General features: G+C 43.2%; 2 protein-coding genes across 3 annotated transcripts in view; both read left to right on the top strand.

Annotated features, from left to right (window-relative positions):
* atp2c1 (ATPase secretory pathway Ca2+ transporting 1) overlaps nucleotides 1-10912 on the top strand; it is a 32476-nt gene extending 21564 nt beyond the window's left edge. For both annotated transcript variants that reach the window (XM_088998496.1, XM_088998495.1), the window contains exons 8-26: nucleotides 126-194; nucleotides 280-355; nucleotides 661-727; nucleotides 798-922; nucleotides 1013-1110; nucleotides 2247-2342; nucleotides 2479-2568; nucleotides 2681-2785; nucleotides 3734-3890; nucleotides 3990-4160; nucleotides 4295-4392; nucleotides 4484-4534; nucleotides 4625-4791; nucleotides 4923-4991; nucleotides 5779-5895; nucleotides 6176-6323; nucleotides 6400-6495; nucleotides 7391-7532; nucleotides 9520-10912. In XM_088998496.1, the coding sequence (XP_088854622.1) occupies nucleotides 126-194; nucleotides 280-355; nucleotides 661-727; nucleotides 798-922; nucleotides 1013-1110; nucleotides 2247-2342; nucleotides 2479-2568; nucleotides 2681-2785; nucleotides 3734-3890; nucleotides 3990-4160; nucleotides 4295-4392; nucleotides 4484-4534; nucleotides 4625-4791; nucleotides 4923-4991; nucleotides 5779-5895; nucleotides 6176-6323; nucleotides 6400-6495; nucleotides 7391-7532; nucleotides 9520-9638 (2061 nt within the window). In that variant the 3' untranslated portion in view covers nucleotides 9639-10912. The remainder of the gene's footprint in view (nucleotides 1-125; nucleotides 195-279; nucleotides 356-660; nucleotides 728-797; nucleotides 923-1012; nucleotides 1111-2246; nucleotides 2343-2478; nucleotides 2569-2680; nucleotides 2786-3733; nucleotides 3891-3989; nucleotides 4161-4294; nucleotides 4393-4483; nucleotides 4535-4624; nucleotides 4792-4922; nucleotides 4992-5778; nucleotides 5896-6175; nucleotides 6324-6399; nucleotides 6496-7390; nucleotides 7533-9519) is intronic.
* Nucleotides 10913-17246: 6334 nt separating this feature from the next.
* plin6 (perilipin 6) lies at nucleotides 17247-26997 on the top strand. Its single transcript, XM_088999368.1, has 8 exons — nucleotides 17247-17367; nucleotides 22580-22622; nucleotides 22706-22904; nucleotides 23027-23109; nucleotides 23984-24221; nucleotides 24340-24521; nucleotides 24640-24906; nucleotides 25050-26997. Exons 1-8 carry the CDS (start codon nucleotides 17363-17365, stop codon nucleotides 25452-25454), a joined length of 1422 nt encoding a protein of 473 aa, XP_088855494.1. The 5' UTR covers nucleotides 17247-17362; the 3' UTR covers nucleotides 25455-26997.
* Nucleotides 26998-27011: the final 14 nt, after the last annotated feature.

Genomic DNA, 27011 nt, shown 5'->3' with positions numbered 1-27011 from the left:
AGGTATCAATGTATTTTTTAAGAAATTAGGAAAGTAGAACACTCATCAGGAGGTGCTGGAGGCCATAAGCTGCTGTACTGATTGAAACGCGATTTAATGATTTTTTTTTTTTCTTTGCGTGGCAGGGGATCGTCATCGGAACGGGAGAAAACTCCGAGTTTGGCGAGGTCTTCAAGATGATGCAGGCGGAGGAGGTGCGTTCCCAGTGTCGAGCGCATCACGGTGTTGAGACCAGAACGCCCGCTTACTCTCGTTGTGTTTTATGTGGTGGCGTGGAAGGCTCCCAAGACGCCGCTACAGAAGAGCATGGACCTGCTGGGCAAGCAGCTCTCGCTCTACTCCTTTGGCATCATCGGTCAGTTTCTCTGTCTGTCTGCCTGTCTCTCTCCGTGTGTCTCTTTGTCTGTCTGTCTGTCTGTCTGTCTGTCTGTCTGTCTCTCTCTCTCTCTCTCTCTCTCTGACTATCTGTCTGTCTGTGTCTGTCTTTCTGTTTGTCTCTCTCTTTCTCCCCTCCCCCTCTCTGTCTGTCCGTCTATCTGTCTCTGTCTCTTTGACTCTCTGTCTCCCCCCCACCCACCCCCATCACTCTCTCTTCCCCTCTCTATCTCTACACTCCCCCCTCGAGCCTGCTCTGATAATCTGCGCGTGTGCTTCCCGCAGGGGTGATCATGCTGGTGGGCTGGCTGCAGGGCAAGAGTATCCTGGACATGTTCACCATCGGCGTCAGGTAGCATCGCCATTGGCAACCAAAGCCGTTGGTGTTGAAATGAAGTCTTCACGGCACGCTGTCCCCGCAGTCTGGCGGTAGCGGCCATTCCCGAGGGTCTCCCCATAGTGGTGACGGTAACGCTGGCACTTGGCGTCATGCGCATGGTCAAAAAGCGAGCCATCGTCAAGAAGCTTCCCATCGTGGAGACGCTGAGTACGCACGCCCACGCGACAAAACCAAGCGAGACGCCATCAACGCGCCTTCCTCCCGTCACCTTGTGACTTGGCGCCTGTGCGTCTTCAGGCTGCTGTAACGTTATCTGCTCGGACAAGACGGGAACGTTGACCAAGAACGAGATGACCGTCACACAGATGTTCACGTCGGACGGAATCCACGCCGAGGTGGGCGACATTAGCGGTTCACTACGATGTTGTACAATACAGTAAAGTCTCGTTATATCGATATCGGATATATCGATAGTCCCGGTTATATCGATATTTTTTCGGACTCCCTTGAATATCGATATAACGAGACTTTACTGTATTTGCTCTCTCTCCTCTTCTACTTGCTCTTCTCCCTTTTTTGGCTCCCCTCCGGGTTCCTTGACTACATCCTTTTATTTTACTTTGTCCTCCTTTTGCTCTTCTTCCTCACCTTGCTCTCTAAGTCCTCCCCCCTCTTTTTCACCTACTTGTGCTCATCTCAAAAAGATGACAAGTCTTGTCCCAACTTGTATTTATTAATCTATCAATCTATCCATCCATATATCAATCAATCTTTCCATCTATTTATTTTTATTTGTTTTTTTAAGTTTGTGTGTTAATGTATTTATTATTATTTATTTGTTTATTTATTTTTGTTTGTGGTTTTGTTTATTTTAAATATTTATTTATCTGTGTATATATGTATTATATGTTTTTTTACTTGGTTTATATGTCTGTTAATTTATTTTAAATTCATTTATTATTATTATTTATTTTTTTATTGTTTATTTGTCTGATTTTGTTTGTTTATTTTAAATATTTGTTTATCGGTCCATTTCTTTATTTATTATTGTTCTGAATTTTTACATTGTTCATTTGTTTTTAATTTGTATTGTTTATTTTATTTTATTTGTTTAGTTATATATTTTAAGTCTTTATCCGTTTAGTTGTTTATCTGATTGCTTATTCGCTTATTATTGTTTATTTTTATTTTGTAGATAGTTAATTTGTGTGTTAATTTCTTTTAAATTAATGTAATTATTTATTTGTTAATATGTGTGTACCTTTTTTATTTTAAATATGTATTTATCTGTATATTTATTATTTTTATTTTCACATAGGTTATTTGTCAGTACATTTATTTTTATTATTTAGTTTTTATTGTTTATTTGTTTGTGCTTTTGTTTGTTTATTTTAAATATTTATGTATCTGTTTATATGTTTATCTATTCATTTATTATTGTTTGTGTGTTTATTTCTTTTTAATTTATGTATTATTGTTGGGTTTGTTTGTTTGTTTGTTTGTTTTGCTGACTATGTGTGATGCGGTCCAGGTGACGGGTGTGGGCTACAATGGCAGCGGCGAGGTTTTCGCCGACGGAGAAATTGTCCATGGCTTTTCTCACCCTTCACTCAGAAAGATTGTGGAGGTCAGTGCTTGACTAAATCAGAATCAGAAAGTTTTTAATAATGTGTAAAAATGTAATTATTATAAATATTAATAATCACAAAAGCGAGAGCGATGGATGAATGAACGGTTTGTAACGTCGCCCTACGTGTCTTAAGGTGGGCTGCGTATGCAATGACTCGTTCATCAGGAATGGGACTCTGCTGGGCCGGCCCACGGAGGGAGCGCTGATGGCCCTCGCCATGAAGGTAGGAGGGACGCATCACGTTAAACGGACGGAGACGATTCATATTACGTATACGTATTACGTACGTGATATTGTTATAGATATATGTACTTATGTTCCCGTCGGGGTCGCAGGTGGGCTTGGAAGGCGCCCAGCAGGAGTACGTAAGACTGGAGGAGGTTCCTTTCACTTCTGACAAGAAATGGATGGCGGTGCGCTGCGTTCACCGCGCGCAGCAGGTGCGTTGACCGGCTAGCGTGTTGCTAGAGAAAACGTGAACGTGCGTTTCCACGTTGGCTTTTCTTGAAAATTTTATGTATGTCTGATTGAGTGATTGATCTTTCTATCTCGCTATCTGTGTAGCTAGCTAGCTACAGTGTCTATTTATAGCTAGCTAGATAGACAGTTAGAGAGAGAGAGCTAGCGAGCTAGAGAGAGAGAGAGAGAGCGAGTGAGAGAGAGAGAGAGAGAGAGAGAGAGAGAGAGAGAGAGAGAGAGAGAGCTAGCGAGCGAGTGAGAGAGAGAGCTAGCGAGAGAGAGCTATCGAGAGAGAGAGAGAGAGCTAAAGAGAGAGCTAGAGAGCTAGCGAGAGCGAGTGAGCTAGCGAGAGCGAGTGAGCTAGCGAGCGAGAGAGAGAGCTAGCGAGCGAGAGAGAGAGAGAGCGAGCGAGAGAGAGAGAGACAGAGAGAGAGAGCTAGCGAGCTAGAGAGAGAGAGCTAGCGAGCGAGAGAGAGAGAGCGAGTGAGAGAGAGAGCTAGCGAGCGAGAGAGAGAGCTAGCAAGAGTGAGAGAGAGAGAGAGAGAGAGAGAGAGAGAGAGTTAGCGAGAGAGAGAGAGAGAGAGAGAGAGGGCTAGCGAGAGACAGAGAGACGGAGAGCTAGCTAGCGAGAGAGAGAGAGCTAGAGAGACAGAGAGAGAGAGAGCGAGCGAGCCGGAGAGACCGCGAGAAAGCTGGGTAGAGAGTTAGAGAGAGAAAGAGAGCTAGCCAGCTACAGAGCTAGCTTGCAAGAGAGCGAGCTCGCTAGAGAGCTATCTCTCTGTCTATCTGTCTCTATTGCTTTCTAGCTGTCTCTCTCGATCTGTATCTTTCTCTATCTCTCTTTCTCTCTATCTATCTGAGAACAGCGTGAGCAATGGCCACTTGGCAAAGCAGTAAAACCCTGTTTTCGTGTGGTGCCTCTACGCCAGGACAAAACAGGCGTGCTGTTTGTGAAGGGTGCCTACGAGCACGTGATCCGCTTCTGCACCTCCTACAACAGCCGGGGGAGCGACTTCCCTCTCACCCAGCAGCAGGTGGAGCTCTACCAGCAGCAGATCAGCTACATGGGCGCCGCCGGCCTCCGAGGTCGGTCCGCATGCCAACGCCAACCTCACGCCTCTAACGCGTTACGCCGCTAGCTTGACCCATGTCTGTCCCTCTCTCCCTCCCTCCCTCCCTCCTCAGTGCTGGCGTTTGCTTCCGGGTACGAGATGGGATCTTTGACCTTCTTGGGCTTGGTGGGCATCATCGATCCGCCCAGGGCGGGCGTCAAAGAGGCGGTGGGGACGCTCATCACCTCGGGCGTCGCCATCAAGATGATCACCGGAGACTCTCAGGAGACCGCCGTCTCCATAGGTAGGATAAGAAAATATATATTATATTTCACTTCTGGTTTGAATCCCTGTTTGTCATGTTGTTCCTAAACCCCCCAAAAAAATGTACGTCAGCTGCACGAAGTAACCTCTGCTTTTCTCACAACCAATTTGCAGCCAATCGTTTGGGTCTGTGCTCCAAAGGAGGGGAGTGTATATCCGGAGAGGAAGTTGACCGTCTGGACCTTCAGGAGCTCTCGCAAATTGTCCCTCGCGTAAGACGCAAACACACGTGTCAGATCCGATGGATGCTGAAGTGAAGGTGGCACCCCCCCCCTGAGCGTATCTTCTCTTGCTTGTGCGCAGATCTCCGTTTTCTACAGAGCCAGCCCTAGACACAAGCTTAAGATCGTCAAGGTGATTGTAAAACCACACCTGGTGTGTCACGACATAACGTTCCCAAGCAGAAGAAGCATGAAGTGTTAACTTTTAGCCCGGTTGGTTTAGTCTCTGCAGAACATCGGCGCCGTGGTGGCCATGACGGGCGACGGCGTGAACGACGCGGTGGCGCTGAAAGCGGCCGACATCGGCGTGGCCATGGGCCGCACCGGAACCGACGTCTGTAAAGAAGCTGCCGACATGATCCTGGTGGACGATGACTTCAACACCATCATGTGAGTGCAATCCCCCCCCCCCCCGCGTAACGATTTCAGAGTCAGAGTCGTGAACGAGTGAGCGATGGCAGTGAGTATCAAGAGAGACTTTGCGTTTTGCTCATGCGTGTCTCGCTTTCCGGCGCTTTCAGGTCAGCCATCGAGGAGGGAAAAGGAATCTACAACAACATCAAGAATTTTGTGCGCTTCCAACTCAGCACGTGAGTTTGAGAGAGAAAGACAGAGACACAGACTGAGGCTGTCTCTGAGACTGTGAGACAGACTGAGGCTGTCTCTGAGACTGTGAGACTGACTGTGAGACTGAGACTGAGACTGACTCTGAGACTGTGAGACTGACTCTGAGACTGTGAGACTGACTCTGAGACTGTGTGACTGAGCGAGACTGACTCTGAGACAGCGAGACTGACTCTGAGACTGCGAGACTGACTCTGAGACTGCGGGACTGACACTGAGACTGTGAGACTGACTCTGAGACTGTGAGACTGACTCTGAGACTGCGGGACTGACTGAGACTGTGAGACTGACTCTGAGACTGTGAGACTGACTCTGAGACTGTGAGACTGAGACTGTGAGACTGACTCTGAGACTGTGTGACTGACTCTGAGACTGTGAGACTGACTCTGTGACTGTGAGACTGAGACTGACTCTGAGACTGAGAGACCGAGAGAGCGATAGAGATAGATTGAGTGAATGAGAGAGAGAGAGATAAATGAAAATTATTTTTTTTGAGTGAGATCAAGCGATTGGTCGAGTGAATCCTGTCATCCTTGAGTTTTGAAAGGTGCTTATAAATAAAATGTGTTCTTATCATATTCCTTGATTTTGTTTTGAAATTATCTGTCAAGATTCTTACTTTTTTTTAATTTCCGTGTTTAATTGTTTATTGTAATCCACATTTTAAATTTCGGTGCTCAAACTATTGGCACAGAGGTTTCGTCAACCTCACTCAAGTGTTTGTTTTTTTGTCCTCTCTACCGCCCCCTGCAGGAGCATCGCGGCATTAACGCTCATTTCCCTGGCCACGCTGATGAATTTCCCCAACCCGCTGAACGCCATGCAGATCCTATGGATCAATATTATCATGGACGGGCCCCCTGCGCAAAGGTAAGGGCCTTCAAAGCCTAACCCGAGTCCAAACCTTAACACAATCTTCATGTTTTACTCTGAAAGTCTTACCAGGGTGAAAAATCCCAATTCGACACCAACCCGCAAAACCGGCCTTCAAATCTTATTTTGAAAATCTCATGCGAGATCCTAAATCTCATTTATTTAATACCCTAACCTGAATTTTATAACCCTGTTTTCACACCCTCCATTAGTTCAAAATGACAACCTGGTCTTGAAAGTCTTTAAAAAAACATCTTTTGGCGTTCCTTGTGTCCAGTCTGGGCGTCGAGCCGGTGGACCGTGCGGTGATCCTCAAGCCACCTCGCAACGTCTCGGACAGCATCATCACGCGCGGCCTCATTTTTAAAGTTCTGGTGTCGGCCTTCATCATCGTCTGTGGGACGCTCTTCGTTTTCTGGAGAGAGGTCCGTGACCTTTGACCTCATCCCTCTTTCCACCCTTCCTCCAGCTCCTCATCTTTTATCATTATGTTCTTTACAGCTGCAGGACAACGAGATCACCCCCCGAGACACCACCATGACCTTCACTTGCTTCGTCTTTTTTGACATGTTCAATGCGCTCAGCTCCCGCTCGCAGGTGACCTTGTTTCCGGTTTACCCCAAATCAAATGTTTAATAATAATAATAATAATACATTTACTTTACAAGCGACTTTCTGAACACCCAAGGACACTTTACTATAAAAACTATGCATAAAACAATAAAACATGAATAAAATAATAATATAGCAGATTAAATTAGACAATGAAATCAAGTTTAAACAGGTGGGTTTTTAGGTGAGATTTGAAAGTAGGAAGGGAGTCAATATTATGGATGTTGGGCGGAAGTGAGTTCCAGAGTTTAGGAGCAGAGCGGCTGAAAGCTCTGGACCCCATCGTGGTGAGACGGGCAGAGGGCATACAGAAGTGGAGCGAGGATGAAGATCTGAGGGCCCGAGAGGGAACGCAGTTTTGAAGTAGGTCAGACAGATTGGGGGGGGGGGGGGGGGGGGGGGGGCAAGCTTTAAAGGACAACCGACGTCTCCGGACAAGTTGTGTCCATAATTTGTAATATAGCTATATTTTACGTTTTAAGACTCGCGCTGAATATTCCAAAACTCTTGTTTTTGAGAGTTGGTGATGAGTCCTCACCCTACGTCACTCTAGGAACGCCCCTGACCGAAAAAAGGACACATTGTAGCAGTCCTTCCATCACGTCAATGCATTTTGCTGTACTTGTTTGGTCTGAAAACTTCAGGTTGCACCAAAAAGAGGCAGAAGAGGGCGACAAAGCTCCGTGTAAGGAATTAATCAGCCTGTGGAAACGGGCTGATATGGGAGTGTGAAATAATCCTCATTTTTTTTTCTTTAAATCAACCCGTTTTTGTGTGTGTGTGTGTGTGTGTGTGTGTGTGTGTGTGTGTGTGTGTGTGTGTGTGTGTGTGTGTGTGTGTGTGTGTGTGTGTGTGTGTGTGTGTGCGTGTGCGGGCGCAGACTCGTCTGGTTCACGAAATGGGCCTCTGCAGCAACCGCACCTTCTGCCTGGCAGTCCTGGCGTCCATCATGGGCCAGCTTCTAGTCATTTACTTTCCCCCACTGCAACGCGTCTTCCAGACCGAGAGCCTCAGCCTGTTTGGTGAGCACATTAACTCATTCACTGTGCAAGAATCAGTTCAGTGCCAGGGTTTTTGTCATTGTCACTTTGAATTCCAGGACCCACAGAATATTGTGTTTTAGGATGACATAAACATTCAATGCAAAGTAAGAAATCGTAGACTCTCTTCTTTCATCAGAAAAAAAAGTTAATTCCTAAGTTATATGGGTCTGTCGCTATCAGAGCTTGAAATTGGGGCCGCTGTACAAATTACAATACATACATATTGATTTTTATAGCGCTTTAACAGCTGAAGCTGGAACAAAGCGCTAACATGGAAAAAAATGAAAATGCGTATTTGGGTCAGCAGAAAGCGTGTGCGCCGACACAGTAATAAAGATCGATAATATGAAATGATTAAAATGACACTAAAAGTTATAAGATTTATAAATGAACTGTCAACATTTTGGTATATAATAGTATTAAATAGAAAACATTGCTTAAAAACAACATATTAACGTCATATACTTTCCTGTCGTATAAACCTTGCCGAGGTCAGCCATTTTGAATGCATTTCGATTTACGACCGTTTGACTTACGACCGTTTTGTCGGAACGGAACCCGGTCGTAACTCGGATCTTACCTGTATTGAGTTTTAGGATAACATAAACATTCAATTCAGCGTAAGAAACCTTAGACTCTCTTCTTTCATCAGAAAAAGAGTTCATTCCTAAATTATATGCGTCTGGAGTTATCAGAGCTTGAAATGGGGCAGCTGTACAAAATACAATGCATATACAGTAAAGTCTCGTTATATCGATATCGGATATATCGATAGTCCCGGTTATATCGATACTATTTCTATGCACGCATGGAGAAAATTACATGCAAACAGGGTCGGATATATCGATAGTCCCGGTTATATCGATATTTTTTCGGACTCCCTTGAATATCGATATAACGAGACTTTACTGTATATTGGTTTATGTTGCGTTTTAACAGTAGCTGAAGCTGTAACAAAGCGCTATCATGGAAAAAAGAGAAATGCTGCCCTCTTGTGGAAGAGAAAAACATTACCAGAGGTCTGGCCACCGCTTTAACAGCATCCGTGAATGGCGCTCTGTCATATTTTCAATTCCCGAAAAAAATTGGGGAATGGCAGCGAATGAGTTAAAATTGCATTCACGGTTCAGTTTAATCGGTTCTTTTATTATTTATAATTTTATTATTTATAAATTTGTTACGGTTTTATTGCTGCCGTTTATTGCTCCATTGTTCATTTTGATTGTTTTTTTTTTAATTTCCCAAATAAATTCAGGAATGGCAGAAAATGAGTTCAAACCTTCTCCTAGCTATCTATTATTACAGTGATACGTTGGCTTGCGAACTTAATTGGTTCCCAGACAGTGTGTAAAGTGGAGTGTGCATCCCAAAAATTAATTTCTCATAGAAAACCATTAAAATGAGAATAATCAGTTCCCATAAAACATTGTTTATTATTATTATTATTATTATTATTATTATTATTATTATTATTACAGTGATACGTTGGCTTGCGAACTTAATTGGTTCCCAGACAGTGTGTAAAGCGGAGTGTGCATCCCAAAAATTAATTTCTCATAGAAAACCATTAAAATGAGAATAATCCGTTCCCATAAAACATTGTTTATTATTATTATTAGTATTATTATTATTATTATTATTATTATTATTATTACAGTGATACGTTGGCTTACGAACTTAATTGGTTCCCAGACAGTGTGTAAAGCGAAGTGTGCATCCTAAAAATTAATTTCCCATAGAAAACAATTAAAATGAAAATAATCCGTTCCCATAAAACATTATTTATTATTATTATTATTATTATTGTTATTATTGTTATTCTCTTGAACAGAGTGTTTCCAGCCCTTGTTTGTAGCATAAACCTGACAAGATTTAGCATAAATGACACTCCCCTCACCGCAACCCCCACCCCCTAAAAATGCTGTGCGACCATTTCAAATTTCTTTTTCCCGTCGCCATTTGTCAGACTTGATGTTCCTGTTTGGTCTGACATCGTCCGTGTGCATCGTGTCGGAAGCCATCAAGAGAGCCGAGCGTTGGCGAAGTCCACCCAGGACTCCGAGCGATTGCTTCCATCACGTATGATGCAAATGGACGTGACCCCGGCGACACCTAAACACAGCGCTCAAGTGGAAGGAAGTAAAAACTATAGCACCACCCCTCTCTCCCCCCTCATCAACTGCATTCCTGCTCTCTGTCGCCCCCCTGGAGGAAGTGACCCCACAACATCCCAAATACACAGCGTCTTGGACCTCCTATCCGCTCGTATGGTCCAGGAATTGGACTCTATGTGAGCTGTCGTTGTGGTTGCAAGCGCAGCAGGTCTGTCGTAAGGACGTTCATCAACCAAACTTTAGTCAGGGAGGGAGGCCGGTGACGATTCAATTAATCGTTTCGCATCCATTTCGTGGAAATAACTCAATGATTCTTAAAACAGGCAGTTATTTAGTACACCTCATAGCTGTTACTTCATTAATCGTTCCAATTTAATTTTGAGTCAACCATGTTATCCACTTGCCAAAAATCCTTTTACGCAAAGTAGCGAACAATCACAGATTCCCAAAGCTGCATTTTTTTAAATATTTTGGTTTTTTTTTTGGCTATATTAGTCATTATTCAATGAATTAGCTCAAGTCCCTGCAAGCAAATGACGCTAGCGAACACGCAGGCTGAAGCGATGAATCGAAAATTGCCCAAACCACCGTAAAAAAAAATTATTTCTTTTTTTTATGGAGGAACCGCTATGGTCCACTTTGATCCACCTGGACAATGCTTCAGTTGACCCAGCAGCCAATGTTAAACTGTTAGCCAGTTAGCATGTGGCAGCTAACGATGCTATGATGACAAAATCGAGGGCGTCGTCAGGGTCCAAGCAGGCGGTCGGTGGAGTGCTTTTGCCCTCGTCGTGTACTTTTTTAAGGCTTTATCTTCGGCGCGAAATGGATTATTATTATTTTATTTATTTTTTTTTCGGTTCAAAGCGGACATTTTTTTAGAGGATTTGAACGAACCACACAACAATCCATTTAATCAAAAGAAGCAAATGATTCACTTTGGAGGACCACACGTGGAAGATGAACTTGTTTTTAAAGGACTAATTTATTTTATTACTTTCAAATAAAGGTTAAGAGTTGAGAAGATGAAAAAGAAGAGTTCATAATAATATAAACGGATACAAACACCCTGTTGAGCAAATGTTCCCATATTTTTTTGCGGGGGGGGGAGACCACCACATTTTTATTTATTTATCTTCTGAAACCTGCTCAAAGTGAAATGTCATCAATCTTGGTGGAGGTTCTTTTTTTTTTTAACTACTGATTTTGTTGTAAGTGCCCAAACGAAATAAAAAGCAAACTTTTTTTCGTGTGTATGTTGCATGTTACCAGTTTCAGAAGGTCCCGCCCCCTTGTTCGTGACGTCACACCAGGACATCTTGCCTTGCTCTAGACATGCATTCCACATTTTAGCGTCATTTCTCCTCAATGCCGATAAACTAATTCACCGCAGAAAAAAAAGTCCCAATACGTCATCATTTAAAGGACAACCGACACCACTTTTTTGTTTCCTAACTGACATCAGAAAAACGTTTTATAGCATCTAAAATACCCAAAACACGCAGGACGATATTTTTATGTTTGTATGTATTTCAAATGCAAAACACCAATAAAAATGACTTAAAGTGTCCAAAAAGTACTTCAAATTGAATCCGGAAGTGGCCAGTTTCAGAAGGTCCCGCCCCCTTGTTCGTGACGTCACACCAGGACATCTTGCCTTGCTCTCGAATCAAAACAATGGCTTCAGATTCAGAGAAGATGCTTTCTTGTTACGCATCCAGTTATGAATATGATTCAAATAGTTCTGAAGAGGAAAGCATACATGTTTGTAATTGATTAAAGAAGTCTGTCCGTATCAATTCGAGCCGTCTGGACTCCAATGTAGCATCCCAGAATATGCACAAGATGGCGCAATAGCTCCGTTGGAAATGGGCTGATTGATGTGCTGAGAATTTGTGTCCACTTTTATGGTGTTATCGCATTTGGTAGTGTTGGTGCGACACACAACGATTCACCATCGTGCTATTTGTGTTTTTCCTTCTAATTTCACCATCAACACGATGTTTTCAGACCAAGCAAAGTACCCAAAATGCATTGTGTGTCGCTTTCTCGGTTAGGGGCGTTCCTGACGTCACGTCAGGCATCGTGATCAACTCGAAAACAAGACTTCCTGAATATTCAGCGCGAGTCTTAAAACATAAAATATAGCTATATGCGGTGGAATCTTTGTAAAATACGCTCAGTAGAAGTCATTTGAAGTCATTTTACAAATTATGGAAACAACTTTGCAGGAGGCGTCGGTTGTCCTTTAAAGACAATCCACATTTTAGCGTAGTTTCTCCCCAAGGCCGATTAACTAGTTGACCGTCCCAAGACGTCATCATTTAAGCATTTTCTGAATGGCTCCGTGCAAATGGCCGTGTTCAAAAGACGACAGTACAGTGATACCTTGGCTTACGAACTTAATTGGTTCCCAGACAGTGTGTAAGGTGAAAAGCGTGTATCCCAAAAAATAATTTCCCATAGGAAACCATTAAAATGGAAATATTCCGTTCCCAGGTCCCCATGAAACATAATTTTCTACTTTCTAATTTTCTAAGCCTTAAAACTACACAAAATAGACCTTATTTTATGTATAATAAATGCGCTATGGTATTATAATTAAATAAACTGTACTGTATAATAAAGTAGTTTTATTTACCTTTGTGATGGTCGTTGATGGTTTGATGGAATGGAGTGGCCGGTTTCATCAGCATTAAACACTTAATGAGGAATGAGTTCCTCATCAATTGTGTTCTGTTTAGCTGGGTTGATAGCTTTTTGCATCAAATGTATAGATGGCTTGTGCGGGTTAGTTGTGGAGCCTGATTGATGGGATATTTTAACCTTGCAGTCTACACTATGCCTTTGAACTATCAAAGTTGAAACTCTCACTGTCGTCTGCCTGTCTCTAATGTTTGAACCCCCCCCCCCCCCTCACTGCTGCGTTCTTGACCAATCACGTGGCTTTAACCGAAGACTGTGGGTGGGGAATAGAGGACAAAAACAGTCGGCTGCCATTTTGTTGTTAGAAGAACGGGCTCGTTCGTGAACGACACATCACTCATTGAGGAAGCTCCGTGTACGAAAAAAAAGTTCATATCCCAAGGTAAAGTTTGTATGCCAAGGTAAAATTTTCATAAATGTAACATTTGTAAACCGAAAAGTTCGTAAGCCAAGGGGTTCGTAAACCGAGGTATCACTGTACTCGTTTGCTGCTTTCAGGTCTTCATAAGGCAAGTCCTTCGGCTCCCCAATGCTGACTTCCTTCTCATGACTTTCTGGTGACTTGTTCAACTTGCAAAAGCATAGAATGAAAAGCTCAAACACAATTGGGCTCTTCTCACCGACATTTCACGCTCCCAATTTAGGAAATGTGCTTCTCGCTCAGGGCGGTCGGCATACACAAGAAATTCAGTTTTAATAGCAATCAGGCTCATTGGAACTTGTGAAGGGGGAATGAGTATCACGGATAATGTTGTTAAAAAGCACAAATATGAATTGATGCATTGCAAGGGTCACCCGCATTTTAGCTATATAGCTAATAGCCAGCTGATGTGAAACAATCTCTTTGTCAATGGATGCTACAGCTTTGTGTTTGCTTTCAACATTTAGCTTGTAGCAGACGTGTATATTTCACTATGACATCCCTAATCCACTGGTGAAAAGGACGCTTTGATCCTTTCCTCTTTCATCTAGAACATGCAACAAAGAGGGTGGAGAAAGTGCTTAAGATTGAATGACTTTGTGTTGTCATATTATTTATTTACTTTTGTTGTTCTTTTAACTTCAAGATGGCCTTTCCAGCAACTTCTTCTTTTCCTTTCGGCTTTTCCCTTCAAGGGGTCCCCACAGCGAATCAGTGTCCTCCATCTTCAGAGGTTTGATTCGCATGTTTGTTTTGGCCAAGCTTTTACGTCGGATGCCCTTCCTGACACAACCCTCTCTCTGTATTTATCCGGGGTTGCCGGCTAGCTGCTTTTCGTTAATCCAAATTAACAGATGTTTTTCAATCTCTTCTATTGCCCGAGACCGTTGCTTTGACATCACGGAAACATCTTTAGCAACACACGCACATTTAATAGCTTCTTTGTTGCGAAGAATGGTAGCAATGGTGGACTTAGCATATTGCTACTGGGCCATTAAGTCAGATAAAAGCACACCTCGTTCGTATTTCTCAATGAACTCCTTCTTCTCCTCGATTGTAATTTTGTTTTGTGTCTTCTTCGTCTGAACACAAGCCTATGGTGGGGTCGTTTTCGGTGCCATACCAGCAAAAGTATCTGTGATAAATCCTTGAAGACGAACGACGTGTGCACTCAGAGAAAGGGGGTGTGGAAAGGTCGGCCTGCAGTGGGGCTTTTCGGTCGTGTGGTTTGGTGTTCTTCCGCCGAAAATTACTCCGCCACCCGTGGTGGGCCGGCGCTCTGTGTATTCCGAAAAGTAGTGCGTATGCCAAGGTTTAATTTTCATAAATTTAACATTCGGAAACTGAAAAGTTCGTAAGGCAAGGTGTTCGTAAATCCCGGTCCCACTGTATTGGCATGCACACTAAAATCTATTAACTATTTTTAGAGTACACAGTAATGTAAATACAGTATAAGCACATACTTCTGTGTAACCTCTCAGTCGTACAGGAGTGCTCCATCGATGAAAAGGTTTCTTCAGCCATCATCAAAGAAGTACAGATGACGGCTGAAGAAACCTTTTCATCGATATAAGCACGTACTGTTTGCATACTGGCTCTGCTATAGCATTGAATGTATCCTACTGAAATAAGGCATATTTATAATCAAAGTCAAGTCAAAGTCAGCTTTATTGTCAAATATGCTAATAAGCATGACATACAGCGCAGATGAAATTAATGTCCTCTCGGACCCGGCGTGCGAGGCACTTAAAATGTGGCTAAAAAAGACAGACAGTTGACAACAGACAAAACATAGTTTCTGAATGTAAAGTGAGGTAGTGACGTATGTAAAGTGAGGTAGTGTCGTATATAAAGTGACATGGAGTAGTAATACAAAAACAAAAAAAGGTTAAAGTGAGGTCTAAAAATAGAAAAAATAGGGGGGGCAAGGCTGGGAGGGAGTTGAGACTCCTGACTCCCTGGTGGCAGAAACTGTCCTAATATTACATTTAGTAGAATGATTCGTGGAAATATCACATCAGTTAATTCTTAAAAATACATAATTTTATTTTTAAAAAAAGTCGGCGGCAGTGTTTGATGTGTTAATACGTTGCCCCTTCCAATATGGCCACCATCTAGGCTCGTGTCCCAACAGCGCTGTGACGTAGCGCTTTTTTAAAATCGTATCCGTGGGTCGTCGAGGGGCACACGGGGTCCTATACTTCTATCTTCCTCCATTGTAATAGCAGGTTTAAATCGAGTGAGGTCACTCTGAAGCTGAGTCATCGTTCATAAGAACCCCTTTAAGTAGAATGAAGGTGTGTGTGAGGCTCAATTTGTTGTGAGTGAGCGGCGTGGCCAAACGTGTTAAGAAGCTACGCTCACATGAGCCACCGCCGAGTTAGCTTTCGGCGTTTTTAGCACAAGGGGGGGGGGGGACACATTCACTTGATTTTTATCCCTTCTCATCTTTCGTAAAAATCGAAACACGAGCAATTCCACGACATCGTGATCTATCAAACCGTATGTCCGATGACCTCACGGAGACAAATACAAACAAATAGAGATAACGAGGCACACCTGAGTAAGGTACGAATGGATGGAGGGAAATGATCGGTTTAAGACGGTTGAGGTGAATTATAAAGATGAAAAGCGACCCAGTTTCACAAGGTATGAACGAGAGGAATGGATGAAATGTGAAACCAAATTAAAGATGTTCAAGTCAAAGAAAGAAGCCATAAACCTGAACGAAAGGACCAGTTGGGTGAAGAGTGAGAAAGAATTTCCAAGATGGCTGGCACATGACACCACCACGTATGTTCTTATCCCGTGACTGTAAAGTGTCCTTGAGAGTTTTGAAAGGCACTATTTGAATGTGATTGGTCTGATGACCATTTTGTACTTCAGAATTGGTGTTTGTTACTGTATTTTCTTTATTTAGAATGTATTTTATGTAAGTTCTGTTTGTGATGTAATATAGGGAAAGAGATGCCCATTTCACTGTAAGATTGTCATCAAATGGTGAGTATAGTTTTGCTTTTTTCAATGTTCCTGTGCTGATGACCATTTTGTGTTTTGGAGCCTTTTACTGAGTATCTTCATCTTTATTAAGTTTATAGGCCAGTGTCTTCTTATGCCGGTTCCAAGCCTGGATAAATGCAGAGGGTTGTGTCAGGAAGGGCATCCGACGTAAAAGCTTGGCCAAAACAAACATGCGGATCAAACCTCTCAAGATGGAGGACACTGATTCGCTGTGGCGACCCTGTCAAGGGAAAAGCCGAAAAGAAAAGAAGAAGAAGACCAGGTTTTACGTTATAATATTACAAGCTAATATTAGCATTGTTTATCTTGAGCAATGTTTAATATAGCTAAATAAATGTATCTATTTCCTTCACAGGTAATGTGGAAACATGCAAAGAGACCTTATTTTAATATATTTATTGTATGAGTAATGGAGAAAAAAACAGTGCCTGATGAAAGCTGGGTTGAAATTATTGCTGCTACAACAGAAGCTGATCGCAGGCAGTGGCTTCAAAAACGGCTGAATGTCACTAAAATATTATTATTATTAAAACCGTTTCAACGTTCTATTCGAAAGGAAAAAAAATCACCAAGAGCCTACTAGAATTCACTTGAAATGACAACAGGTGAGTGCTACTTCCTTTAGCATTTACTGTAAATTTTGACTGGAAATTTATTATTAACTCATTCACTGCCAGACATGTGCAAAAATGTGTCCACTCCAGTGTCAGGATTTTTGTCATTTTCACTCAAAATCCCACAGAATATTGACTTTTAGGATAACGTAAAGATTCAAGTCAGTGTAAGAAACCTTAGACTCTTTTCTTTTCTCAGGAAAATAGTTAATTCGTAGGTTATATGGGTCTGGAGTTATCTGAGCTTGAAATGGTGGCGGCTGTACAAAATACAATGCATATATATTGGTTTATATAGCGCTTTAACAACAGCTGAAGCTTGTACACAGGGCTAACATGGGGGGGAAAAATTGCCAGAGGTCTGACCAGCGCTTTATCGGCACCCTAGCCCTAAATTCGGGAATGCCGCTCCACGTCATATTTTCAATTCCCGAATAAATTTGTGAATGGCAGTGAATGAGTTAAATGTCTCATTCTGAATATTGTCACTCTGCCTATGCTTTTTGGGGGGGGTGCACACTTATGCAACCAAAGCCTTTTCACTCTTATAATTATCTGTGATCGTTTTTCGTATTTCAAGATGGCCGCTGTGCTCCTTTTTTCAACGTAAAGCTCAGCAAGGCTACACGTTTGACATTTTTTTTTTGCATGCTGCTCAAAATGGCGTCCCGTAGTTTGTTTTATACCGTCATCATTTGTCCAGGAATTTTTTTTTGGGGGAGTGACCCCGATTCAAGAAATAAGTCATTGCGCAAGAAAACCGCATTACAATAAAGGCCCCCATTCATCCCGCAAAAGTGCTCTCAGCGCGTGGCGTCCCATCGCGTCACACACCTCCTCCTAAAAAAACGGGCGTCCAACGGCCTCCCGAGCTCACAAACGCTCGTTCATCTTCACCCGCTCTTTGTCTTCAGCCGCCGCTGTGCCTTACTCATGGGGTAAGTGTCTCTTTTCCATTCAACATTTTGGCTTTTCCGTAGTGCGACGGGTTCCAATCCCAGCTTCAGTTTGTGTTTTTTGCTCCTTCGCCATTTTGCGTGAGGTTCTCCTTTGTGTGAAAGCCACCCCCAAGTCCCTCTTTTCAACATATGGCCTAGCGATATCCTTTTTTTTCTATTTTTATTTTCTCTACTTGAAATACATGTAATTTCACATCCACTCCTGCGGGTGGCAGTGCTACTTTCATTTATTTATTGCTGGTTTTTAGGACAATCGATGGACTTAGAATACTTTCAGTGACAAACTCTGAAAAAAGTACTGTATTTTCTGGAATATAAGGCGCACCTTCAACAAATGACCTATTTAAAAACCTTTTCCATACATAAGGTGCACCGCATTATAAGGGGCACCTTCGAAGAATGACACATTTTTAAAAATATTCCTTACGTAAGGTGCACCGCATTATTAGGGGCACCTTCAAAAAATGACATACAGTAAAGTCCCGTTATATCGATATTCTCGGGAGTCGGAAAAAATATCGATACAACCGGACTATCGATATATCCGATCCTGCGGCATGTACATTTTCTCCTTGCGTTCATAGAAATAGTATCATAATAAGCAGTACTATCGATATAACCGATATCGATATAACGAGACTTTACTGTATTTAAAAACCTTTTCCATACATCAGGCGCACCGCATTATAAGGGGCACCTTCAATGAATGACATTTTTTTTTAAATCCTTACATAAGGTGCACCGCATTATTAGGGGCACCTTCGAAGAATGACCTATTTAAAAACATTTTCCATACATAAGGCATTATAAGGGGCACCTTCATTGTGTGACATATTTTTAAAACATTTTTCATACATAGGGTGCACCGCATTGTAAGGGGCACCTTCGAAAAATGACCTATTTAAAAACATTTTCCATACTTCATGTGCACCGCATTGTAAGGGGCACCTTCGAAGAATGACATATTTAAAACCTTTTCCATACATAAGGCATTATAAGGGGCACCTTCATTGTATGACATATTTTTAAAACATTTTTCATACATAGGGTGCACCGCATTATTAGGGGCACCTTCGAAAAATGACCTATTTAAAAACATTTTCCATACATCATGTGCACCACATTGTCAGGGACACCTTCGAAGAATGACATATTTAAAAACATTTTCCATACATCAGGTGCACCGCATTATAAGGAGCTGCACCACATTATAAGGGGCACCTTTGAAGAATGACATTTAAAAACCTTTTCCATACATAAGGTGCACTGGATTATGAGGCGCATGGTCTGCTTTTGAAAAAAAACATATTTTAGGTGCGCCTTATAGTGCAGAAAATATGGTAATTATTTGTTACAAGTTGAGGGCTCTGTCTTGGTTTGAGATGTTCTCAAGTTTGATCTGATATTCAAAAGAACAAAAAATATTTGTCACGCTTGAGAAGTAGAGGGGCAATTTTATTTATTTTTCCTCAAAAGTCAAAAACCGGGATGATTTGTCATGACAGAAGTGTGCCGGCGGTCCTTTGGTGTTTTAGCACGATTGGATGACATCAGGGTGTGGCATCCTTCCTCTCTTCCTTGTTCCTTCCCTTCATTCCTTTCATTTGTTTCATCCCTTTAGCTTAGCTTTTTTTCTTTCACTTTCTTCCCTTTTTTTTCTTTTTCCAACTTTTTTTTCCCATTTTTAATGCATGATCGTACCCGTGCGTCAAAAACAGTGGCGGGCCATGGATATCATCGCGAGGCCTTCAGTAGTGCTATGCTATTTACCGCATCCCATAAACATCATTGTACTTTTCGATGTGCGTTACCTTATCCCTTAAAAGTACTGTTTTTAGCTAGCTAGCTAACTTTCAACGCTGGTCACCCACAAATAAAATATCCTGTGACTGTAAAGTGACCTTGAGTTTTGAAAGGCGCTGAGAAATGAAACATTATTATTATTATTGATTATTGTTGTTGTTGTTATTATTATTGTCTGAATTAATCCTGACTGAAAAAAAGGGTGGTGTGATTTACTACAAGTCCACTAGAGGGTACCATTAGCCGACCTTTCTTAATCAGGCCCATTTTTTTTTCTTGAAAAGTCCGTCTTGACAATGGCTTTAACAGTAAACCTGCAACCAAATCCATTTCTTCTCCTCCTTCGGCCATTGTGGGTTGACAAAACCGCTATTAAAGCAACACAATATATTCGCTTATGCAGTTCGCTACCAATACAGTGTGCTAGCTCTGGCCAGTATGCTCTTGTCACTAGCAGTTTTCGCAAACTATGATTGGCTAGTAACTAGGTAATCATAGTTTGCGAAAACTCTGACCAGTGCCTTCAAGAAGGCGTTGGTACCCCTGGGGTGTCCAATTCGAAATCTGATTGGTTAGAGCAATAGTTTGATTGACACATTTGATGCAACGGGACCAGCAGAAGTGATTGTGAAGGCGTCCAGGTCGATTTTTGACCCTGGTAACAAATGATGTCTGAAATGTGATTGGTTAAATGCTTAAATATGACCTGCTTGATGATGTGGTGACACGGAGGTTGGGGGTGGTAACCAAGACACTCATGAAACTGCTACAGTAAATGTTCCCATGGATTGGTCGCCTGTCAATCCGTTGGCATGAATGGCAACTGTGGCAAGCGTTCAGTGGGAAGAAGTCATGAGAGCTGCGCCCTCCAAAGTCCTTGAAAGGCTGGTTTGTGCGCATGTGAACGTGTGTGCATTTGCCGTAGAGGATGATTTCCACGCTGGTTAAGCGGCAGAACATTGACGAGTCGTGTGCACGATCAGCTGACTGCTTCATGCCGCATACGCTATCGCCTCCTCGCTCGCAAAATGAAGGCCTGGATGCCAAGTCGTTACTGACCTCCGTCGGGCGTCTTCCATTCTAACCTTCCTTGCAAATTTGGCATCTTTCTGTCCAGTCAATGAAACTGTTGTGGTTAACTCATTCACTGCTAGACGACGTAGACAAAAATGTGTCCACTCCAGTGCCAGGGTTTTTGTCATTGTCGCTCAAATTGCAGGACCCACAGAATATTGAGTTACAGGACTGCGTAAACATAAGAATACAGCGTTAGTTTTGTTTCATCAGAAAAAAAATAGTTAATTCCTAAATTATATGGGTCTGGAGTTATCTGATCTTGAAATGGGGGTGGCTGTCCAAAATGGCCGTCAAAAAAAAATTATACAATGCATACATATTGATTTATATAGCGCTTTAACAACAGCTAAAGCAGTACCAAAGCGCTAACATGGACAAAAGGCAAATGCTGCCCCCTCGCCATTTTGTATCAGATGAACCTCGACCGGCGATTATTCGACGTAAAAAAAATATTTCTAGCTTATTTGGCTCTGGAGTATCATGACTTGCAAGTGGGGCCAGCTGTACAAAACACCAAATGCTGTAAAAAAGGTAAAAAAAAACATTACCAGGGGTCTGACCAGCGCTTTATCCCCCCCCCCCCCCCCCCCCCCCCTGCAAGTAAAACTAAAACCTAAACAAATTCGGGAATGGCGCTCCATGTCATATTTTCAATTCCCGAATAAATTCGGGCATGGCAGTGAATGAGTTGAGGTTAAAGGACAACCGACGCCTCCGGTAGTCCTCCAAGTAGTTTTCATAATTTGTAAAATCACTTGAAATGACTTCGACTGAGCGTATTTTACAAAGATTCCATGGCATATAGCAGTGTCTGAAACTCATGCCAAAAGGTTAGCGAACACTCGGGCAGACAACTCTGAAAAGTTGCCTACCAGGCCATAAGGTTGCCTGCCCGATTTTTCCCAACTTGAAACACAATAAGACGACTAATCGCAAAAAAAAAAAAAAACATTGTTGCAAAGTATATTAAGGATTGATATTCAGACTATATAACAGAACAACACTTTAAAATTAAGTAATTGATGTCCCTACCAGAAATGCTCCCTTGCTGAATTTGTTGTAAATATCCTTTGCTGATGATTTTGCTCCAGTTGTCGTTTGTCCATACACTTCCCGGCAGGTTGCACAGTGGGTCAAGCCACGTAAACGTCTCTTTCCACGATGCTTTCAATGTACGTTTACGTTTTGGAGCGTCCTAAATTTTGTTAGCTTCTTTTGAGTCTCTCTTCTGGGGCTGAGGTTTTGGCTTGATTCCTAACCACTTGTCCATTTTTCTTCTATTCTCTGTGCGTCTACTTTTGAAAATGTTATGCAAATGCACCCGGAACCATGACGTTTTTTTCGATGCTGGCTTCTGATTGGCTGCTGAGTATGTCAATTGCCAAACGAACCGAAATTCCGAAATTTCAAACCGAGCAAATATTTCGAAATCGAAATAAAGCAAACGTTTGATTTGAAAAAAAAATATTTTTGTTTTGTTTTGTTTTGTTTTGTTTTTTTCTCTGGAAAAAGTTGTCGGCCACCCGGGCAAAGAGGTTCTGGAAGTTGTACGCCTGGCGTAAAAGTTACACGCCTCGGGCATCCGGGCAGACGTTATTTCAAACACTTGCATATAGATATATAGCTATGTAGTCACGCTGAATATTCAGGAAGTCTTGTTTTTGAGTTGGTGACGATTCCTGACGTGACGTCACGTCTGGAACGCTCCTGACCGAGAAAGCGACACACAATGCATTTTGGGTACTTTGTTTAGTCTGAAAAGTTTGTGTTGATCCGTGTTGATGGCGAAATTAGAAGGAAAACACATAAATAACGCGATGGTGAATCGTTGTGTGTTGCACCAAGACTACTATTTGATACTAGTTGACACAAATTCCCAACAGACAAATCAGCCCATTTCCAATGGAGCTTGGGCGCCATCTTGTGCATTTTCTGGGACGCTACATTGGAGTTCTGATGGCTCGAATTGATCCGGAAGGACTTCTTTAATCGATTGCAAACATTTATGCTTTCCTCTTCAGAACTATTTGAATCATATTCATAATTGGATGAGTAACAAGAAAGCACTTTCTCATTTTTATTGGTGTTTTGCATGTGACTAAAAATATCAGCCTGCGTGTTTTGGGTATTTTAGATGCTATAAAACATTTCAACTGATGTCAGTTAGGAAACAAAAAAAATGGTGTCGGTTGTCCTTTAAATGACCATGACCAGGTCTTGGTATCATGGACTGGTATCGTTAGCCTTCAAGAGTACCTGATACATTAATATCAAGCCAGCATTGAGCCAAAACATGTTTGTCTACCTTCAGATTTGGGGAAAGAGACAACGACATGGCTCATCACAATCATGAGGTGAGACTGGGAGGGGCTAATTGGGGGTGGGGCTTAACTCTTGGCGACACCACTCAAACCTTTTTTGATATTTTTGTGTTCAGATGAGTGTGGTGCTGAGGGTCTCACATCTTCCTTTGGTGCGCTCGGCGATGGAGTCGGTGACCTTGATCTACTCGGAGGCCAAAGGTCGCTACCCTCTGCTGGGCTTGATGGGAGGCGTGGCTGAGGTGGGGGTCCGTAATGCCTCCAAAGTTGCCTTGAGTGGAGCCACACCCCTCATGCAGACCCTCAGACCTCAAAGTGCGTACTATGCCGATGCTAATACCAAATCCTCGCACAAACGCGAACGATGCCGCTGCCTTGTAGCTACGGGCTGCTATTTCAGCTAACACGTTGATCTTGTCCTACTTCTTGTTTCTCAGTCGAGGTGGTGAATAGTTTTGCTCTCGTGGGTCTGGAACACCTGGAGAAGACCTTTCCCTTCCTTAACCAGTCCACCGACGAGGTTGCCATCCTGTTTCTTCTTGTTGTCCTCCTTTGTTGGCTTTTTGGGTGATTTGTGAAATTTTACTCGAAAGATGGGTGTGAGTGTTTACATTTCTGAGCCTAAAAAAGAATAATCATGTATTCACTGGTCAGTGAAGCCAAACAAGGTCACTTTACAGTCACAGGATAAGTTTTCTGTGGGTGAGCAGCGGCAGCCACACGCGCCAGCGTTCACTCAACCCGGAAGTTACTCAGATACAAAGCCAGCTATCTAATAGATTGATAACAGATAGCCAACCAGGCCTTCACTCAACCCGGAAGTAACTCGGATAGAAAGCTAGCTACCTAACAGATAGCTAGCCAGGCCTTCAGTCAACCCGGAAGTAACTCAGATAGAAAGCTAGCTAGCTAATAGATAGCTAAGTAACTCGGATAGAAAACTAGATAGCTTTTAGATATTTATCTATTTTATTTGGAACCGTTTTTTTCATTTAATGTGCACCTTATCTATGGAAAGCGTTTGAAAATACACCGTTCATTGGGGATGTGCCTCATACTGCAGGGCGCCTTATACACCGGGGGAAAAGTGTTTTCTATGGTTGTAGTAGCTAAGAGCTAGCATAAATTCTAAAAGCTAGCATAAATTCATCAAATAGTATACAAGTGAGAAGAGCTAGCATAAAATCATCAACCTAGTTGAGACAGTCAATAACTGTTTATTCCAAACTGATTTCATTTACCTTCTGTCAATGAATAATGTGTCAGGAAGAGGTACATTGTCCAATGAACCCCTAACCGTTGGTTTTTGTAGGCAAAAAAAAGCAAGCTTGCGAAGAAATCTGTGACATAGTCCATCAGACGTGTCACTATGCTAATGGTGTGTCTGCGTCCAGGTGGTGGGTCACCTGAAGGATGCCTTCTTCCTGACTCTGGACGACATGCAGCTGTGGATGGTGGATGGATTGGACGGTGCGTTGGACCAGATGGAGCGCGTGTCTCAGGTCGCCCGGACGGCGGTGAGGCAGCTGCAGGAATCGCAGGTGGGACGCGCCGCCTCGTCGGGTCTGGATGATGTGCTAAATCGGCTCGAGGATGCCGCCGCCTACTACATGCCGCTGCCTCCCACGCTGCGTAAGTTAGCTACGTTTGTTGACTGACCATCATGAGGGTCAGCCACTCTCCAAGATGTCCATAGTGACCCACCCTGGTCGTCCCTTGACGTGTGCTGTGTACCATGTGGCGTGTTGAGGTCGCGAGTGGGAGAAGCGGGTTCAGGAGTATGAGGACGAGGATGACGACGAGGAACCAAGCGTCTGGACCCGTGTCCGTAGCCTCGTCCTCTGCATTAGCCTGCAGCTTTACCACCGCATGGCAAAGGTCCAAGAACAGCTGGAGGATCTTACTGGAACCCTGGGGGACGCCGTCCAAGCAGTATGTGCAAAGCCAAGGGTGTACTGTATTACTTTGAATGACAAAGACCGTTATTGTCAACGAAGAAGCACGTTGCCAGACCCCATACATACCGTGCCCCCTCCCCCCTCCCCTGCAGGTGGGACTAGGGACTGTGCTGGATGTACTAGGGCAGTTGCTGCAGTACCTGCAGAGGCTATTGGTGACGCTTCTGTACCGCACAGAGAGGCTGAGGGAACTGAGCCTGAGCCGCATTCGGGAGCAGGCAGCCGTGCTAGCGGAGCTGAGTCCGGTCCGTCAGATCCGAGAGCTCCCGCTTCAGGTCCGCCAACTCCTGGGGGATCTTCAGGAGCTCTCCAAGATTCTGCTGCAGCTCGTCATCAACACCACACCACTGTACGACTTGGTAAGCGCACTTTGTTCCTGAACTGACCGCCATGATTCGTAACGGGTTTACTGCATCTTTTGGACATCTCAGAATCTTGTGCATGTGCAAAATATTCCTTTTCAGTTGATACTAAATTCAAACCAAAGTTTCCCATGCGCCAGCTCCAGAAACCGTCCGACAAAGAGGTGGAGGATTTCCTGAGCCAGGAGGACTTCCGTGCGGATAGCTCCTCCCGGCGCAGCTCAGCCAACAGTCTGTTCCTGAAAGCCATGGACGGACGTCCTCGCCGGCGCAAGAGTCTCTTCTCCAGAGCCGCCCGTAGTCCAGGTCCGGATGCCGCCGCCGCAGTCACCCCTGCGACCCCCTCTGGCCATCGCTCCAGCCTGAAGCAGGACGGGGAGGCGGATGCCTTCCTCGTCCTACCTGATAGCACCGCCCAACGCCGTCCCTCCGCCACCGAGCTCATCCTTTCGCCGCTCAAGCAGTTTGTGTCGCAGAGCCAGAAGGCCTTTGAGTACCTCAACCCCAACTCGGTGGAAGAGCCCATCAACAGCACCAGCGACTGATGAGCGCCACCCCAGCCACAGCACAGTGCCGCCACTCCCACCACCATGATCCACGCCCGTCAGCCACCCTAACGTCAGAATGTCTTGGTATGTCTTGGTCTCATTTCAGTGCTCACAACACAGTTCTGCTTCGTTCCACAGACGAGACCGCCTGCTTTGGTCAAGTCACACACCATTAAGGCCTTCTGTATGTACATGGTCCTAATTTTTATACATGTAAAGATCGATCTGTAACCAAGCTCAAAGTTCAAAAATCGGATCACTTGTAGTCATACTGTGTGTCAATCATATCAAAACACCAATCTTTTGTGGTTCTCTTCTGCCCCAGTTCCTAAAACAAGTCTTTCAAAGCCCAACTCTCGCAAAAATCTAAAATGGTCGCGATCAGATATACTTAAGTGTGTTGAAAAATGCCAGTCATTGGAAACTACAGTGGTACCTCGGTTTACGAACCCCTTGGCTTACGAACTTTTAGGTTTACGAACGTTAAATTTATGAAAATTTTACCTTGGCATATGAACTATTTTTCGGGATACACACGGAGCGCCACAATGACTGATGTGTCGTTTGCGAACGAGCCCGTTCTAGCGCGAAAATGGCAGCCGACTCATTTTTGTCCTATTCAGTCTTTGGTTAAAGCCACGATTGGTGAAGAACGCAGCAGTGGGGGTGGGGGTGTGTGACAGAAACAGAGCTGCAAACATTAAATAGACAGAGAGAGAGTGAGGCCGTTCTGCAAACAACAAAATGGCAGCTGACAAAAGCCATCTGTACACTTGATGCAAAAAGCTATCAACCCAGCTAAACAGAACACAATTGATGAAGAACTAGGTAAAAGCCTCAAGATGGTGAAAGAAGGCTATGTTCCTCATCAAGTGTTTCATGCTGATGAAACCGGCCACTCTATTCCATCAAGCCATCAACGACCATCACAAAGGTAAATAAAAACAACTATTATACAGTAGTTTATTTCTTTAATTATAATACCATAGCACATTTATTATACATAAAATAAGGTATATTTTGTGTAGTTTTAAGGCTAAGAAAATTAGAAAGTAGAAAATTATGGGCCCGGGAACGGATTATTCTCATTTTAATGGTTTCCTGTGGGAAATTAATTTTTGGGATACACACTTTTCACCTTACACTCTGTCTGGGAACCAATTAAGTTCGTAAGCCAAGGTATCACTGAACAGTATTTGGAAAATCATCTTGAACTGATTCATGGACAAGGACTTCTTTTGTGCTCAGCTAGCTTGTTTATCGGACTGGCTACATACATTCTGTTCCACGTCACAATCCGTGAATTCAAATGTTTTTTTTTAGGTGGGGGTCATAAAATTTGGGTCACCATCTTTTAAAGACTTCCCAATTCCGAATGGTGTGTTGGAAAACACCAAATGCAACTTGCTAACCTCTAACAGTGCAAAACAATGTAGCTTGCTAACCGCTAACAGGAAGCACTTTGCCTGCTAATATGTGGATTTTAGCTGTATGACACCAGTTCCTGATTGATTTTTTTTTTAATTGGAGGGCGGGGTTTGGTGTCTGTGTCAG

The sequence above is a fragment of the Hippocampus bargibanti genome, linkage group LG06 (assembly GCF_051943395.1).
Source record: "Hippocampus bargibanti isolate YZ-2025 linkage group LG06, ASM5194339v1, whole genome shotgun sequence".
NCBI classification, from domain to species: Eukaryota; Metazoa; Chordata; class Actinopteri; order Syngnathiformes; family Syngnathidae; genus Hippocampus; species Hippocampus bargibanti.
Note: the sequence above shows the minus strand (reverse complement) of the source record. Positions and strands in the feature narration are given on the sequence as shown.